General features: G+C 33.5%; 1 protein-coding gene and 1 long non-coding RNA gene across 17 annotated transcripts in view; one reads left to right on the forward strand and one right to left on the reverse strand.

The window, feature by feature from the left end:
• The window catches only part of hts (adducin 1-like protein hts), a 79,583-nt gene that overhangs the window by 48,944 nt on the left and 11,258 nt on the right, over positions 1-19,381 (forward strand). For 6 of the 15 annotated variants that reach the window (XM_036375681.2, XM_036375670.2, XM_070109168.1 and 3 more), the window contains 5 exons: positions 2,283-2,393; positions 2,462-2,756; positions 2,830-2,955; positions 3,898-3,969; positions 10,991-18,224. In XM_036375681.2, coding sequence (XP_036231574.2) covers positions 2,283-2,393; positions 2,462-2,756; positions 2,830-2,955; positions 3,898-3,969; positions 10,991-16,662 — 6,276 coding nt within the window. In that variant the 3' untranslated portion in view covers positions 16,663-18,224. Of the gene's footprint in view, positions 1-2,282; positions 2,394-2,461; positions 2,757-2,829; positions 2,956-3,897; positions 3,970-4,880; positions 5,054-5,124; positions 6,668-8,474; positions 8,544-10,990; positions 18,225-19,381 lie in introns of those variants that run through there. The other 9 variants (XM_014238208.3, XM_036375695.2, XM_036375701.2 and 6 more) reach the window with 5 other exon arrangements.
• On the reverse strand, positions 1,844-5,891 carry LOC118683239 (uncharacterized). Of its 2 annotated transcripts, none has more exons than XR_011396245.1 (4): positions 5,841-5,891; positions 3,584-4,034; positions 2,142-3,281; positions 1,844-2,081 (listed from the first exon to the last, which is right to left on the reverse strand). It is a non-coding gene; the product is annotated as an uncharacterized lncRNA (long non-coding RNA). The 2 variants fall into 2 exon arrangements; XR_004979171.2 differs by lacking the exon at positions 5,841-5,891 and adding an exon at positions 4,181-4,869.

Below are 19,381 nucleotides of genomic sequence, written 5' to 3' on the forward strand. Positions count from 1 at the left end.
AACTTAGAATACCAAATTAATAATTTTTATGCTTAAATATTGTTTAATCCATTGATGCATTGGCACAAATTCTATCCTCTTAATTTCGCTTGAGTAATTAATTACTTGTGAGGACTTGTGCTCGAACTGCGGCTGCTAATGACCTCGTACTGACGACGCTTTTTCGCTTTTCTACTGGGAATCGCTGTTGGGCAGCGTAATGCAGTTGTATCATCAAGTTGATGAGAATATGCAGCATAAACTACATGCAGACACGTTATTTTTTATTAAGTAAAAATGTTAACAAAAAAATAAATAATAATTAAAAGTAATCACTCGTGTAATGAAAGCTGCATTGAAATGAGCAAAAAATATAGAAAGAGAAAGAAAATGTTAACCCATTAACGCATTGTACTTTAATACAATAATATTTGTAATTTAAATATGCTTAGAGCATTTTAAAATGTCACCATACATATATTTTTATATAATTCAAATGAAATTGCGATTTTTTTAGTCTAAAATATTGTACTAATATGTATATGTTACACTATTATAAAAATACTTGTAAATATAGTAATTTTGTGTATGTAATAGTATCGATTGTTGGCACGCAAGAAATTTTTTTTAGAAAGCTTGTGGAAACGTGTTACAAATATTAAAAAAAAATAATAAATGAGTATATAATATAATAATATAAATAATTACATTTAAATAATGTAATAAAAATATATCATATAATATTCTACACAAGTTATGTTGTTGATGTGACCTACAATTTTGTGTAGTCAACAGTTTATGCTTAGTGGAAAAGTGTTCCAAAGAAGCCTTTTAAGTCTCTTGTCAAAAGTGGTATTTTAAAATTCACCCGTACATTAACAATTTCTTATAAGTATTTTCTTGCGTCTTGATAATCGATAGAAAAAATGGTTTGCATACTTTTGGTTTCCCTTTTAACTTTTTTGCCGTCTTAATAATTACTTATGTATTTTTTTGTTGCACGTTTGCATGATAAATTAATTATCATTTACGTTATTGCGTTTCGTCAAAAAAGTGAAAAGCGCATGAATGGTTTTTAATCACTGTACTCAGGCATAAAAAACTGAATAGATGAATTCGAAAATTTTCTGAAATAAATTGATTCCAGTATCATGATGATTTGATATTAAAACTATCAATTGAGTTCTAGCTTTGTATATAGAAATTTTATCGGTTTGTAATGGGCATTGAACTATTTTTGTTTTGTCACATCTCTTTTTTTATTACTTTTTTGTTTTACTTGTTTTTATTATTTATATGTATATATTATTTTGTATGAATTGCTTTGCTTTGTGAAAGAATGTTTTTAATAATGAAATAAAAACAAAAAATAATATTAAAACCAAGTATTATTTAACATCAATAATCAATAAGTTATGTATATGAATATTTTTAGAATCGCGACATAAAAAGTTTCGATAATGTAAAACATTTTATTTTTTGTTATTACTTTCTTCGCTATTATTTATTAAAAATTAAAATTTTATTTTAATTATTGTGTATTTAAATTAATTATTATTTTATTTATTTATATTATTATATATATATATATATATATATAAATTTCAGTGAAAGAGATGTGTACTCACATAAATTGTACTCATAAATAAACACAATTTTAAAATATCTACTCTACATAGCACATGTACAAATACATACTATCTATACCTATATATGTATATAGGTATATATTTTAAATTTTTTTTTAAGTTATAGAAACTTTACATATGTTTAAGCACGATTCAAGTAAAATTTTTAAAACTAACAAATTATATTTACATATATAATATGTATATGTGTATCTAAAAGATTCACCGCTAAACTTTTCAAAAACTACGTAATTGGTGTTTAATATATACTTACGTATTGCGAATCCAGCAATTATAGCTTATGTTCCCCAAACAACTAAGTCACATAAAGTAAAATGGCAAATTTACTTAGTTATAGTAAAAATATCCGTTAAAAACTTATCAATATTTTCTTTCTCTTTCTACTTTCATTGCATATCCTTTTTCAAACTGCAAATGTACGCCACATTGCGCTGCCTCAAATCCTAAATTCGTCTAAAATAAAAAAATACTCAAATAATGGCATATTCCCATATGAAATGCAATTTGATTTACCATTTCCCTGTACGCTTTTTGTGCATATTACGAAAAATTCTCGACCACCACTTCTACTCCAACCAATTCCAAAATGCCTCCAATTCCTACCATCGCATGTTCTGCGTTATGTTTGTCACCACACAATGTTGCCGTTGTTAGTGGGTAGCCGAAGGGTCACCAACACACTCGACACCAGTACGCATCGAAGATCCCTTGCAATTTGTGCCAGCGGGAACAAATCCAAAAGAGTTCAGGCGCTTACAACAACAAGTAAGACATTACAATTATAAGTGGTAACTACAAGAAATTATACAATTAAAACTTGTTTTCTACTCTAGATCAAAGACAATCGCCGGGCTGATAAAATATCCGCCGGTCCGCAATCACACATCCTCGAGGGTGTTACATGGGATGAGGCCAATCGTATTAAGGATGCGACCGTTTCATCGGCTGGTGATCATGTTGTGTTAATGGGCGCAGCCTCTAAGGGTATCATACAACGTGGCTATCAACATAATGCAGCTGTTTATAAGGCACCATATGCTAAAAATCCATTCGATAATGTCACCGATGATGAATTGAACGAATACAAACGCACGGTGGAGCGTAAGAAGAAGAGCATTCATGGTGAATGTAAGTGCATCTCTGAGATGTTAGGTTTGGATTTACATGCACTATAAATATACATTGTTTCCTCCCTGCATAGATACTGATACTGATTTCTCCGAATCGGAGCCACTGAGTTCGATGCCAATCTCAGCACCACCACAGACGAAACAAATAACAATCGCAACTGCCGCAGTTAGTCAATCAGAACCAGAAGATGTTTCAGGTGAGATAAGAAGTGCATTTGAGAAAATGTTGGCAATGCTAAAAATGTAGAGAAAATAGTGGCCATTGTTATGTTAGTTGTACAACGTTTTTAATTACTAACATGCGTATAGCGATGCGATAATGAAAAATGTATTACTTATATATTATTAAACAATACTTTTACTACACAAATGAAGAATTTGCGGACCGCTCCAATGACAATCGGGTCTAAGTATTCGATTTGAAGCATTTCTTCAGTATTCACCAACAGCTTTATGGTGTTTCAGTGCCAAAAGAACAACAGGCAGGTTCACAGAATGGTCAGCTCTTTCTGTCGGATAGCCCCTAAAATACAAAATGACAAATAAAAATACAAATAAAACAATGACGCTAAATCATATTAAACTTGTAGTAGATAACTATATATATATAAGTAGATCTAGAATTAACTAATAGCTTAAATTTTAACATTGTTTTTATGAAATATATAATTTATATATTTTATTCAAGAGGTTGCGTCAGTCCAGAGGGCTGAAAAATGTGTAATTTTGACAATAAGGCTTGGAGTAAGGAAAAAAGAACTGAATTTCTCTCTTTCAGGATTTACCAACATGTATTTGAGTAAATAAAAAATTTATTATATTAACCTTTTCTGTACAGCGACGACGATTCTAGGAATCCGTGCTTCATATGGCAAAATGAAAACTAGTTATGGAATCATACTTCACATGGCTGGCCCAAACGCATCCACGCTATAGCTGATTGCGCGGGGAAAAGATTAGTTGTAGCTCTTCAACCAGTTGTATAATATTTATTGGACTATAGTGTACTTTAAGCCAAAACATATTTTATTTATTTTTTTTTTATTCTGCACTGGCCTAACCTCTTGCAATTGCATTCATGCACTGACTATTTACAAGTTTAAGCAAATAAGAAAACAAATTTTATTACTTATTTCTAGAACATCAAGTGATGAGAATAGAAACCCAACAAGCGCCAATTCCAAGCCAAGCCGAAGTAGTATTGAGCGATGGTAAGTCCAAACATGCTTTTTTTCCATTTTTATTTACAAACCTGCATAAGTTTCTTTTGTAATCACTGAAAAAAAAAGAGAAATACTTTTATATTTTCAAAATTTTAATATGCTGTGCGTGAAGCAGTATTACTTCGTCATCATTAAACTTCTTTAACAGCGTTTTGTTATTGTCCGAAATTTTGCTTTCTATTCTATTTACATAATATACCTGTGTATGTTCACATTTTTCTTATTCCTTGTTTGTTACTTTCGTTAAACTTATGATTGTTGATATAAACATATATATATATATATATATTGATTTGTTCGAGTATTTTAGTCGTTATATACTGCTTATAATTGTATTGTTTTGTTTTACATAGTCAATAATTGCATTTTTAAGTTTGTTATTCCTAATTAAAATTTCTTAAACTATTTTTCTGTTTAGTTTTTATCTGCATTGCGCTAGCTGTTTATTTTAAACATAAACAATTCTTTACTCTCAATTTATGCCTAATATTTCTGCTTAGAAATGTTGATTATGCTAATCCAAGGCTGAAATGGTGCGAGGTAGCCAGAAAAAAATGCAAACAACAAAACTTAAAGTTTGTATTCGCTGGCTATTTCACAATTATAGACACTAATGTATTTTTCTTTTTATGTATTATTTTATCTTTATTTTATGTATGTAGTTGCCACTTGCCAAAATTAAGTTTTTAAGTATTACTTTTAGCGATTATTTTTGTATTATTTCACTTTTTAATTTATTTTTACAATTTTACTTTCTCTTTCCCTCCTTAAATACCAACAAAAAACCAAAATATCTTATGCCACTTTGTGCTACAACGTTAAACACAAATTAAACTCATTTAATTTTATAATACTTGTTTTTAACTTTCGTTAACACATATAATATTTAATTTTATTAGTTGTTAGAAAGAAAATATTACCCCTACTCGATAGCGTATCCGTCACATTTCTGTAGTGCGCAAGCAAATAGTACAGCAAAAACTATTTAAGAAATTATTACATTTAAAACTGACTATCTATCTCCTTTATACGCTAATAACATACTTAACTTAACTAAACTTATAAAATCTTACATTCCTTATTTTCATAAATTACAAAACAAAAAACTATATTAAATTCATGTTTCGATTTGTTTGCAAACAGGCCCAACATGTTGTACGGCGTGTATTAAGTGATTTATTATTTTCTACTACTACTACCACTTCTGCTACTATTTCTACTACTTCTTCTCTGCTACTACTACTATTTTTACTACTACTTCCACTACTATTTAACAACCAAACAACTTTATACATACTGCGTACTTCTGCCACTGCTGTTATTGCGATACACACTCTCTTGTTCTCTACTTCCTATCAATACCGACACTTTTCATATAGAAATTTCATTCCTTTCTAAATTTTTTTTTCAAAATTTCTACACAACATTTCTATTGGCACAAATTTTATGTTAGTTTAAGTTTTGTGTGCAGCTGCAGTTGTTTCCTTCGTGAACAAATATACCGTTTTAACCAAATTTATACATATATTGTTAAGCCGTTAAATTAATTTTTTTTTTTGGTGTTAACGTTTTTTTAAAGAAATATTTCTTGGATTTTTTCTAAATTCGTTTATAACGTTTACGTATTAAAAAACCTAATGAAAACTAAATTCGTAATAATTTGTTTTTACTAATTTCATCTCGAAGTTTTTTTCACGGTTTATTTTTGCTGTAAATAAGCGTTGAAAACATTTATTAAATTTTTCATATTTTTCGTTTCAAAATTTTCCTCATATGTTATACGAATGAATTAGAATTTTTGAAAATTCGTTTAACTACACCAAAATTGTTTATCTTTTTCCTCTTCTATTTCCCCTTACCTGTTACATTTTGTAGCCAGCTCCAAGAAAAAGTGAATTGGTAAATTAAAAATTACTCTAAAATAGAAAAAAACGGTAAAATGTACAATTTTTGTTTTGTGTAAAATACCTATTTCCGGAAACTACAATAAAATTTATTGGAAAAATTTTGTAATTCTTAAATTGAAGTGGTGAAAATGTATTTATTGTAAGCCAGAAAAAATTAAAATTTTTTAGTTTTTCCCCAACAAATTTTTACAAACGAACCAAAAGAGAAGCTGCCCACCTGCATATGTGCAAATTTCGCGCAGTAGTCCGTTAGTCAATGAAGTCAGTCGAATTAGTCTAGTCGAAAGTGTTAGTTAATTGTTAGCTAGTCAATTAGTTTTCCATTGGTAAATCAATCATGTGCGCACATTTCATAAAATGCGTGAAGGTTTAGTCAATGAGTCAAGCGAAGCGACGAGTTGCAGTCAGTCCAGTCAATGAACCCCATATTCAGCTACTACCGCCTTGCGTATGATTGTTTTTATGGCGCTGCTATATTTTATCGCTAGCTTTATATAACTATCATCATCAACAACCACAACAACAACACCAACATCGATAAAACGCGTTATTATAGGACCACAATCTACTACTACCACCACTATTGTAATGTTTTGTATTAGTTTTTCTACTACTAAATATTAGTACAATAATTACCTACTATTTTCCGGCACAACGCAAAAAATATAAAATAAAAAAATACTACCTACACAATACAGCTCAACAACAAATATACGTTTGAACTTTTAACCGACAGTAATGTCGAAACTTAAACCACTGTAAAGGCGAATCCCGCTGAGGTGAGTGCAAACTCGAAGGTGAAACCGAAAAAAAAAATATTAAGTTTACCTTTCCACATTCGCTTAGTGAGTTTCGTAGGCGTTTAGTTCACTGTATTAATACAAGTAAGCAGCATTTTCAGGTAAAAAGTGTGGAAGATTTACGCTTTGAATGCAATCAAATTATCACAGTTGGTTAATGCCTATATGACACAAACGAAGAGTGATTATGCTTTGTAGGTTATGTCCGACCTAATTCAACAGTCAAATTTAACGTTTAACAGACTTTTTTCGTTACATTTTCGAAACTATAGTATATGTAATATTGGAATATTTGTTAAAAGCAGTTGAAAAGGGGGGACATTTTGGTTTATGTTTTAATACAAATTTTGTGGTTATTACGGTTATTAAGTAAACACATACATATATTGTATTAAGTAAACATAACTCCACTATCCACACTTGGATCTGAAAATGTTGTCTTTTTGTCATCATATGCCATAAATAGTGTCATTTACAAATGTCTCATATGCATATAAATATGTTCCCCTTTTCGAAGTTTTCATAACCTCAAATCACACATTTTTTCATTTTGCATACAAAGGGATTATACTTATCACGCAACATACACAATAATTGGTCTAAATTTTTGCAGTTACACGCATACACATACATAAATTAACATGCGCACATTGCGAATTGTATATTGCAAAAGAAAAAAAATAATAATAATTATTAAAATAATTTCTAACTTGGTTGCATCACCTGCCAGCATACTTGAAACGATAAAAAATAATTCAAAATATGTCGTTTAGTTTCCACTTTCGTCATAACACATTTTGTTTTTTCTAACCAAACTTTATTTTGAAAATTTTTTAGCGTGCTCGTTATTTGTTGTTTACTTAGCTGTTTAAAGATTTTTTCCTTTACTAATGAAAATGCGTGTTAGCACATTCATAATGGATTTTTAATTACCCATTGTGTGAAACTCAAGCTTTTTCTAATAAAAAAATTATTATATATTTTGTGGCTGACTCTTTTTGTACCAATGCTTCAAAAATTGCAATAAATTAGTGATTTTTTTTAATGATACTTTCTTTAAAAGCATATGTTTTAATTGTGTTTTTTTTTAAACACAATATTTTTTTAATTACCAACTTTTTATTGGCAACCCTGCTCTTTACCTATAACTAATAGTTTAAGGATTTAGTCTGCATTGTCTCCAATCAACCCCTCCGCCACTTTTTAGCGTCTCCTGGCTTATACGATTTTACGTTTTTTAGGTGAATTTTTAGTTGTTGTTTTGTTTGTTGCATTTGTAAGTATTTTTTTGTTTGTTATTATATGAATTTAGTTTAGTCGGCGCTGCAGCTGTTAGTTAACTTAGGCGCACAAACACTACTTATGACATTTCTATTAAACTGTTTGCACATTATTATTATAAATAGAAAAAAAATACAATAAAATAAAATTTAAATTATGCAACTTGAACATTAAAAATAACAATAGCATGCAAAACATGCTCTTCAGTGTATGGAAAAAGTTCTGCATTATTATTATCACAAAATAGTAAAAATTTAGCGCAAGGACATATCTGTATGCTAACTATGCACATTTTTATAAAAATAAAAATTACCTTTGTTTTTTAAATTTAATAATGAATATTAGCATACAAAAAAATCGCTTACATATTGTCTTTGTTATTAAAAAAACCTTAAATTTATCATATATTTTTTTTATTATTTTTTTCTATTTATTTACCAAATTATCTAATATACGAAAAAAAATCTTTTTTAAATGACTTGCATATGTATGTATATTCTTTTAGCAACTCTTAGTTTCTTAAATGGCGAACGTTCTCATACGGCTGTGAATCGCAAACCGCCTACGGGCCGAGGTAATAAATATTTCTATGCGTTTTTTAACCAAAACCGGGCAACACAAATGCGCTCGTACCTACTTTTTGTTGTAAAACATCCTAACCCCTTGACAAATATATACCATGCCTATGTTTAGGTATATGGTGCAACAATAAATATTAATACAAAATCGCCAAGTCATCAATTTTACCAACAATTTAACCTCTGCGTTTGTAAATACAAATCACTTGGGTGAAGTGAAGCGCTCAAAGCATTTACACATATTTGCATTTAATGGTGGTGAATTAACCCTTAACCTGCGTTCCTAAATATTACACGTATTTTAAACCAAATATTTATGGTTAACTTTTGGTGTGCCGCAATTCCAATTCACTTTTGAACATACTGTAAAATATATAGACCTGATATTATTATTGAATACTAATACTCTCACCCTATCCACAACTGCAACTAAACGCGACTCTTCCTCAATTTACACTATATATTTCATTAATATCTAAAAAATTCTAAAAAATACAAAAATAACTTTAAATGAACTATGTGCTGTAGTATTGTGAAGTGCTGTAATGCCAAAATATACATATTATAAGTATGTATATGCTTAGTTAATTAAGTTGTTGAATTTGACAAGCATGTTTCTTAGCTGGTGAAGTGTAGCGCTGTTCTAATTGAACTAACCTTAGTAAATATTATATGTATACAAATAAAATTTTTCTACTAAAATGCGTAACAACCAATTCCTTATTTTTAACGGCCTCACTCTTTTTGATAGCAACTGTAATATATCACTGAAAAATAGATTAAAAAATTTCCTAAAATTAAAATGATTATTAAAAATATTAGAAATGCAACTTCTTTTAGCTAAAACCATGCAGTTTCTTTTTAAATATTTGAGTGTGGGCCATGGTAATAACGGTGAATAGAACAAATATTCCAGTTTAACTTCTAATTTCTTCTTCAAATTTTCTGTATGCGAAAAAAATTACTTTAAAACTAAAATTTTGTTAAATAAAAATTACATACTAGATAATAAAAAAAAAGGATGGTAACCCTGTTTTAATAATTGAATAACTTTTAGAACTATGATGAAGCTGATTTTCTACAATGAATGTAAAAAAGCATCACAATGTTTTTAATAAATAACATTTAAAATTTTTATTTTAGTACAAAATCAGTATTTATACCTTTTGCAACAAATATTTTTTTTAATACATATTTTCAGATTGTTTTGTATTTATAAAAAGTTATTATATTATTTTATTCTAAAAAAAAAAACAGATTTATAAATATATATAAATAGAATAATAATAATATATTCTTTTATTAAGGAAAAATAATAATAATAAAGGATATATTATTTTTGCTTGAAAAAAGTAGGCTTCGATGTCACAGTAGAAAGTTTCTTCTAATAATAAGAATGCAGAAATGCGAAAAAAGTAAACTTATTAAAAATTTAATGAATTAAAATGCGTATTAATTAGAATTGCAGTTAAGGTTTTTGGAATAAATCGTCGTTTTTCCGCTATTCACTTTCTTTTTTATTTCTGTAAAACTGTAATTAAATTAGTTGCCAAATTTATGATTTTATAAAATTTATAAAAAAAATTACATTTTGAACGGTATTACTGTTATTATTTTACCCTGAACATTGTATATTAAGTTTGCCACGAAGTTTGTAACACCCAGAAGGAAACGTCGGAGACCCTATACAATATATACATATGTACATATATAAATAATCAGCCTGTCCGTCTGTCTGTATATACGCGAACTAGTCCCTCAGTAGTTGAGGTATCAATCTGAAATTTTGTACACTTTTCTCTCCAAGAAGCTGGATATCTGTCGGAACCGTCGATATCGAACATTTTCATTTGGCGAGATATCTTGACAAAATTAGGCATGGTTTATTGTCTAAGGCAATAGTGCAATCTCCGAAGAAATTGTACAGATCGGACCACTATAGGACATAGCTACCATACAAACTGAATGATTAAAGTTGTTGTCTTTTGAATTTGTGAGGGCTTCGGCACAACTGAAGCTAAGGTTTTTTCTTGTTTTTATTTTAATTTTGTTTTATAAGGTTGACAGGGTTACCACACTTTTTTTTATGACTAAATGTTATAAATAAATAACATATTTTAACTACTTGATAACGAAAATTTAATATATATTTTATAATAATTTTAAAAACTTATATTTTAAAAATTCTTTTTGAATAAATATTAACAAAAAATCGGATTTACCATGGCGGCTCCAATCTTCCTCAATCCTATATATGGTATTTTGTATTTATTATTGTTACAAAGAAAAAGAAAATATTTCAAGTTCAAGTGAACTTCTAAGCCTTATAAATACATATAATTGTATTATTTCTTTTATAATATAGTAATACATATGGTATATGTTTCCCCTTTTCGGCTTTAACCTTAAACTTACTATATATCAATCCCTAACCGCTTCTTAGCCATAGAAACTCCTGATAATTTTGCCGAAGAAGAGGGATATGCAAAGCTTGAGCAATATCAAAAGTTCATCGAAATTGCGAATGCATGCAAAAATTTGGCTATAAACAACAGCAACAGCAATAATATTAATTGCAACAGAAATAACAACAACAACAATCAATATGGTACGCATGCGAATGAATATTTAAATGCGACTAATATGAATGTTGCCACAGCTGAGTCGACCGCACAGCGAATCTATCAAGCCAACAAAGAGAATATCTTTTGTGGCAATAACAACAACAGCAACAGCCACATCAAACGCAATCCGGCGCTAATAGCCGAACTCAAGAAAGACACATTATTTCAGCGTCAAAAGCACAAATTACAACCGCAAGATTATGAACTGTTAGAGTGTACAAATAGGCAGGTCCAAAATAGTAGCCATACGCCGACAAAGAGTAGTGACATTGAAAAGAGTTTAAGGGGCCGCGTTTGTGACAGTGGTGGCGAGACAGTTGCCACACAATTCCATGAGTTTTTGGGGGGTGATATGCAACAACGTGTGCAAGTAGAGTCGGTATGTTTTCGTCCCATACAACCAGCTGAGCAGTGTTCTAATGCAGCCGAGACCATAGCCCAACAACCGCAATTTTGTTACATCGATCCCAATAATAATAACAGTAACAATTCCGGCGTTGGTGCTGGTTGTGCGCACACACATCACCATTGTGTACATCAACACCAACGCCACCAGCATGCGGCGCCTACCGTCGGCATCGTTACTCTGCCAAATTTCGAACAGACCTTCGGTCATTTGTTGGGACGTTCAACAACAGATTTGTGTGCCGTGTACTATGACAACTATGCGCCCGTCTACGAACAAGTCTATGAGAAAGCCAATACCGTGTCCGTGGCCACAACCGATACAGATGAAGCAGAGAATCCCTATAAAAAATCACACGCCTGTTGCACGCCAGCTGTTTGTGACAGTATTTTTGAGTCGTTGCGCCGACCGCCGGCGAATGACAACAATCTCATCTTCAACATACCGTTCACTACCGAATCGCCTGATACGACTAGCACATCGGCAAACACACCACGCAAAACTCGTATCGATATGCCGCAAAAGCACGCCGCTGCTGACGGCAGTGGTGGTAAAAACCAAGCACAAGCTCAAGCTACAACTAGTCCCTATCGCACACTGTCGCACTTCGGCTTCAATTCACCGCAACGCGATCCACAGCCCGATCACAAGCATATACCCTGTGCCAAAGAGCAAAAGAAATATGTGCCGTTACGAAAATCGATCTCTTACGAGGAGATTTTTTCATCGCCTCGTTATGTCGATCTCTGCGAGTATTGCTTTGAGAAAATCGTACGTCTAAAGCCGGAGGTGGCACAGCAAACACAAGTGCGTATGCGTAATTTATGCGATTATAATGGCACGGGTGGTGCTATAACTGGACGTGTGCCGGGCAGTACTTGTCCAGGCATTATGTATCAGTCCGGCTCGGATGGTATAGCTTACGATTATGTAGAGTATGCCAGTTCAGACACCACCGAGGAAACGTTGCCGGCATTCTCCTCACAACTCGAACCGGTAATGGAGGTGGTGGAGGAAGTTGAGCCGGACAGCAATGAAGATGCAACCGTGAAAGCTTTGCCGCCTCCAACGTATACACAAACACTTAATCGTACATCGTCCAACTCTAGTTTTATTGAGAAGATTATGCGTCTAAACTATTCCGAGGAGTCGGCGGATTGGAGTTATGCGCATACGCCGCACAAAGTCGCCAGTAGCACTAATCTCACATTGGAGCTGGAGCGAGCCATTATGGAAGAAAGTCAAAAGCAGCAGCACCAACAATTGGGTAGAGATTGCGCGCCAGCTATGGAAGAGAAACACAACAATACCGCTCGTGAATCCGAAGTGGAGTTGGTGAATGCAGAGAACGCCCTAAAGCCTTATGTAAATATCGAAGAACCGTCAGATTCACAAAACACTAATTCAGCAGATCGTCGTAGTATATCCGTTACGGAAATTTGGGAGTTTATGCAATGGCCCGATGAAGCCACCCCATCACAAGCGGAAGGTACAGATCAGTGTACCGAATCCACAACAAAACAAAATCCAAATAACGGCGCTATTTGTTTATACTATGAAAATGCCAGCGAGCGTATGGCACACGGTAATGAACCAGACGATAAAGCAAATCCATTTACTAACGCCACACCACAAACCCCTGATTATAGCGATCAACATAATGCCTCCGGCACAACATCTGATAACTCGGACAATCAGGAGCGACGCCGTTCATTAATGACGCGCGAGGAACGCACTCGCCGTAAGCTCGTCTTTCAGGAACTCTGGGAAGATCATATATTCTTTTTTGATGGTAAGGAGTTAAATTCATTGAGCGATACCGAGTCGGCCATTGATGGACAACAACAAGAGCGAGGCGTTGCTAGTGCACGTACAATCGAGGATGCGGCTGCAGACGATGATATTGGTAACGGCAATATTGATGCAGAAGAAGAAGGTGCGAGTGCGCAAATTAAAGAGCAGTCTACAACGCAGCTGCTCGAGGCAGAAGTCTTTAATAGTCGTAGCGTGATTCTAAAGAATTGCCCAAGCGGTACTGCAATGCGTATGAGTGATGATTATGAGGATTTAAATAAGCTTACGAAATCAGAGACGGTAATGAAATTGCAGACAACTGAAATAAGACGATTTTCAATACACGACCTAGCACACGCTCGTAGAGAGTATGAAGAATCGGCAAATCAGGCGGCTTTAATGCTGACAATGGAATCAGTTGAGGGTAAAACTCAAGATGTGTGTGAACATTCAATTAATCATATTGATGTAGTGACGAGACCGCGTTCAACAACAGCTGAGAGGCTGCCCACGCCGCAAACTTCAAGCGTCACCATAACAGCTGAGACAATTAATTGCTCTGAAGCATCTGGACGCAACGAGCCGACTACTGCAGGCCTAGAAATATATGAGAATGACACAGTCGTAACAACCACAGCAGGCAGAACTTTAGGAAAGACAAAGACCAAAAACATGCAGCCCATTGAAACGAAAACTGCGGAAGCATCACAAAGCACGTGTATTACGCCGAACTTAGTTCATAAAGCAGCAACTCAACGAGCTTCGACACCGACACCTTCTTTTAACAAACTCAAGTGCCGACGACTCTCAGCACCACAGCCACAAACCACCATATTTGAAGCTGATCTGAATAATCCAAAGGTGTTCGCAGTCACGGGCGGCAGAAGCAGATCAGTAAGTGATGACGAACAATCAGCACGCACATACAATATCAGTACCTCACAGGAGGGTTTGTTTTTTCGTGAAGATCAGTTGGATGAGATTGCTGTTGACTCTGTTGGTGGTCGAATGCATAGAGAAATTGACGAAACTGCTACCGCTTTAGTTGAGAAGAACGTAAAAAAAGACAAAGCTGGGCAAAGTAATTTTGCCTGTACTGTGAAAAACCACAACGAGGGCACTTCAGAGCTGGAAGTAGCGAAAATCTTGATAAACGAGCTCAGGGCACCAACTGTGGAGCGGGCGAAAGCCGGTATGGCATTACCAATCAATGACCAAAAAAACAAGTTAGATCACAATCCCAATACTGTCACAAGAAACATACCGGATGTTACACGCGTCGCACAACTTACCGCCGAGGCATTGAACGAGGCCTCAAGTAAAGTGTATACTGCACCTAGAACAACAAAACGTCCACGGAAAAAAGCTAATGTGCTGAGCAAAACGTCGAGCAATGAAGCTTCGACTTCTATACAAGCCGCAGCACAACGTACAGCGAAAGAGTTGAAATCAATGTGCGAACCCAAATTCGAAGAGTACGTGCTCTTCAAGCAAAACATACAATCGCCAACCTCACCGACACTTAGCGCCGATTGCGAGGCCGAAGATTATTTACGACTAATTGATAAGGATGATATGGAGTTCGGAGCACTTTTGGAATCCGACGAACATGAGGATCTCACTAAATTGAGCGAAGAGTTCGAAGAGCTGCTGTTGAACGTCGAAAATTTACAGTCGCAAACTCAAACACGTACGCGGCAACGTGGCGGCGAAGCGGATTATGCGATTACTGATGTTGACGAAAACGATATAGATGAATCAGATAGTCATTTCAATGCAATGGAACGTACAATATTGCGAAAAATTAAAGAAAATCAACTGAAGGAGAGTGAGGAGATCTTCGATAAAATCGATACGACTATACGCAATAAAATGACGACAGCACAGATCGAGCAGTTGGTTAAAGAACAGTCGTTAAATATGACCGAACACAACGCTGATGAGTCGCACAGTTCGCACAGCACATTCACGGCATCCACCTCTGATTCCAAATGTTTGTCTGCACACACCACTTTGGGAGAGTCGGGTGGTGATAGCATAGTGCGAGAGCATGCTATGATTGAAGTGACTCAGGAAGAAAGCGATGGCGACTTAGACTGCAGACGTCATGCAAGCAGCGTTGGCGCATGTGCATTGAGAATGCACACATCCGCGCTCAATTTAAGACGTTCGCGTTCACTAACACCGTCAACAGGAAATTGCGAACTCTCACCACCGCCACCGAAGCTTAATAAGACAACTACACCGCCACAAGAGGAGCGCAGGTCGTTAAATGCGCGTGACGATTTGGGCGGGTGTAAACATAAGACTGGAGCACGCACCTCAAGCAGATGGCCACGTGCCAGCAGTTCCACGCCCGAAATAAAGTCCTTAAAACGTAATTTCATATTGGAAAATATACGCAATGCATCCATACCGCGACACGGTAACAGCGGCAACGGTAGCGATGTTCGAGGTAGTTGCGTTAAACGCTTGCAGGGCAATGCACAGGCTATATTTTGCAAGAATCCCTTCGGACCGTTGAGCGCAAAGGGCGATAGCGGAAAAGTGCTCTTTACCAACATGTCCAATAGCAGTTTGACCAGTTCGACGACATCCTCTAGCCGTACGGTGGTGAAAAGTAGCAGCCAGACTAGCAAACAGTTAAGTCCACGCAATTCCTCAACTGGCGTCTATACATTCCAATCGAAGTTAGTGCGCGGTTCGCCACGTTTCTGGGTGAGTCTTACACAACCCAGCGTTAAAAAGCTGCAGGCGCAAAAGCGACGTAGACGTTCACAGCATCGCACGTTTCGTTTGGGTCCAAATGATTCCACAGGCAGTTTGCGCGACTACGCTGAGTTGCGTGACAATGAGCAGGAGAGTCGGGAAGAGGAGTATGAGTTAGAAGCATGTGAAGCGGGAATTGTCTGTCATGAAACTGGTGTTGCGCAGAAAGACACAACGGATGCCGTTATGTGCACCACAAGTGCTCAAGAAGAGGCTCAAGCAGTCGCTAATGAAGGCGCTGAACTGTCAGTTGGCGGTACTGATGGTGTACAGCACGAGATCGAAGCTCTCGGCGAACAAATACAACAATTGCAACCGCGGCTCGACAAATACAAACGTAAAATGCGCGATTTCGGTGATCACGTGTCCAAGTGTACGCGTCATATGGACGACTGCATCGCGGTGCAGGGTGATATTGTCGAAGAGCAACGCCAATTGCGCGAACAAATGGCGCTGCAGCAATATGCGGAGCACGTAATGTGTCAAGTGCACACTTACTCCATCTCGGAGACGGAGGATTAGTGTGTTTGGGTGGTAGGGGTTAAGGGTGTAGGCGGGCATGGAACAGCAGCTGACAATTTTTTGTGTGACTTTTATAGTTCAATATATTTTTTTCCATTTTTTTATCATTTTATAATCTGCAAAATTTGAGAATTTAAATGAAGTAATAAGCAGGTTTGTTTAAATTTTCAAATTTTTCAATTGGAAAATGTAATCAAGTGACAAAAAGTATGAAAAAGAAATAATTTTGATTGATTGAGACATTTGAAGAACAATTTTGTAAAATTTACTACGATTAATGCTTATATAATTTAACTTTTTGGCGGAATTGAATATTAATGGCACTCAATATGCGATTTCTGAAAATAAATAATATTAAATAATTAATAATAATTTTTCAAACCGCCTTTGAATTTATGAAAACATTTTTTTTTTTTTTAATTTAATTTTTATAATATTTTTTTTTAAATTAAGCCTTTTAATAGGAAATTTAACATGCTTTTGTAAATTTATCTACAAACAAAATTTATATTTAAAAAATGTAAGTGTGGCATAAAGAAATGATAGTCGTTCTCGATTAGTGTTTGCTACATAATTGTAATATTTATATCTTTTTTTTCGAATATCCCTAATTTTAAGTATTTTTATATAAATACTTACTGCCAAATTTTCTTAAGAAATAAAAAACCTTCACAATCACCAAAATAATAATTTTAATAATAATTGTTCCAATAACAAATTTCGATGAAAAAAAAAATATATGTCTATCAAAGAATTATATACATATATATTTTTTTACTTTTTGGATATCAATTTAAATAATTTGTACGCTCGATTTTTCAAAATCCAAGTGTGTGAAAAATGTTCTCAAATCGCAACTTGCATGAATTTCAAAATTCAATAGTAATGAATTAAATAGACCCACTTCTATACAAAATATACATAAATACCACGCAACTGTCTCGTCGAATGTCACCAACGCTACCGCTGAAACTAAATTGTACGCTCTTTCTAAAACCACTCCTTTTTTCCTGAAAAAATATGAAATTTATTTTTACTTTTAACTCCTTACTTATTTGTTACATACAAAATTATTTTATACCAACTACTGGATTATTCTAAAGAATAATTTTCTGTTTTGTTTTGTTCGCTCAATACCGTTATTTAATCATATTCTCTCCGTTTTTAATACAAAATATTGAAATTTTTAAATACTCTCTAAAATTGCATTTATAAAATCCACACGATTTTATTTCTTATATATAAATAATGCACAACGAAATTTGTAACCACTTGAAATTCTGCAAAAAATATTATAATATTTGTGAAATTGAATTATTTAACTGTTTTTGTATTTTAACTGTGTATAAATATTGCATATTGAATGGGCTTTGGTTTTCTGTATTTTCACATATAACCTCGTATATATGTATATAATGCACTCACATACGTAAATGTATCAAAATGTAAATATATTAGACCAAATGAAAATTTGCGGTGTCATCAATTTCATGTATCATTTAACTCATCGCCATTTTCTATGTGTAAATATATGTATGTAATTGTTTGTGCAGCAACATGAATACTTGCTTGTATGTATTTATTTATCTAGTTTTTATTTTGGTGTGGAACTAACTATTTACTTTTAATTTGAAATAACTTAGAAATGAATTATTTATATATTTTTTTTCATATTGAAAATAAAATATAATATATCAATACTTACTCTATTGTAATAAAATTAATAAAATAAAATTACTTAAATTCTGAATATTTTAACTACATATTTATACTTCTAAGTTTTAAAATAATTATTTATAGTACTGCCATAGCTTTTTTTTTTTATTAAAACATTTATTGCAGCTATTCAAGTTACATATGTACGTTGTTATATACAAATACTTGTTTTAGACTCTAAGAAATGAATAGTACGACACAAACTAGAGTTTATGTTTAGCGCTAAATGAGCAACGAAAATTAAGTTGCTTTTTGTGTGTGCTTGCGCCCAAAGCTTTTCTTACAAAACTAAACATTTTCAATAACTCTAATATAAAGGCGAGTTAAAATACAATTTTCCAAATGATAATCTTCAAAACATATTCACTATCTCATGTTTAAGGCCAAACACGTAAACTACACAGAAACTCGAGTTTGTGGCGCAAAATGAATTTTCTTTAATTTTATTAAATAAATTTAGTGAGTTTAAGTAGACTAAAGATCGCAGGCTAAATTTGCCAATGCCAAGTTAGCTTAAGAACGTTAAAATGAAATTATATGTCTGCCATATAATTATTATAAACTAATATAATATGCTTAAGGCTCTTAGGTTCTACTGTGATTATGAATATCCCTTTTGAAGAGTAAAATTTTTTTTAATGTCAAGATTTTTTTTAAAAACATTATTACTCGCGCAAATAACAGTTATCAAATTACATGTCTTGAATATGTTAGTAATTAGATCTCCTTACAAGTGTGTGGATAATTTTATGGCAGTGATGACAATTATTTCTCATCCCAAATTACTGTCAAGACGCTTACTCAGGGGTAAAATACTTGTCGTAAAATTTTAGCAACTTCTTTTAAAGTTCAAGCAGCTCTAAATGAAGTAGTAAGGGTCTACTTAGCGCTCAATCGTCAAATCGCCAGCCGTCAGCACTCGAAGGAAAAGACAAAGAGACATAATCGACAATTTACAACGAAATTGCTCGACTGGTCATGACTTACGAAACAACGTTATTGT

Source organism: Bactrocera oleae, chromosome 4 (genome assembly GCF_042242935.1).
Source record: "Bactrocera oleae isolate idBacOlea1 chromosome 4, idBacOlea1, whole genome shotgun sequence".
Taxonomy (NCBI): domain Eukaryota; kingdom Metazoa; phylum Arthropoda; class Insecta; order Diptera; family Tephritidae; genus Bactrocera; species Bactrocera oleae.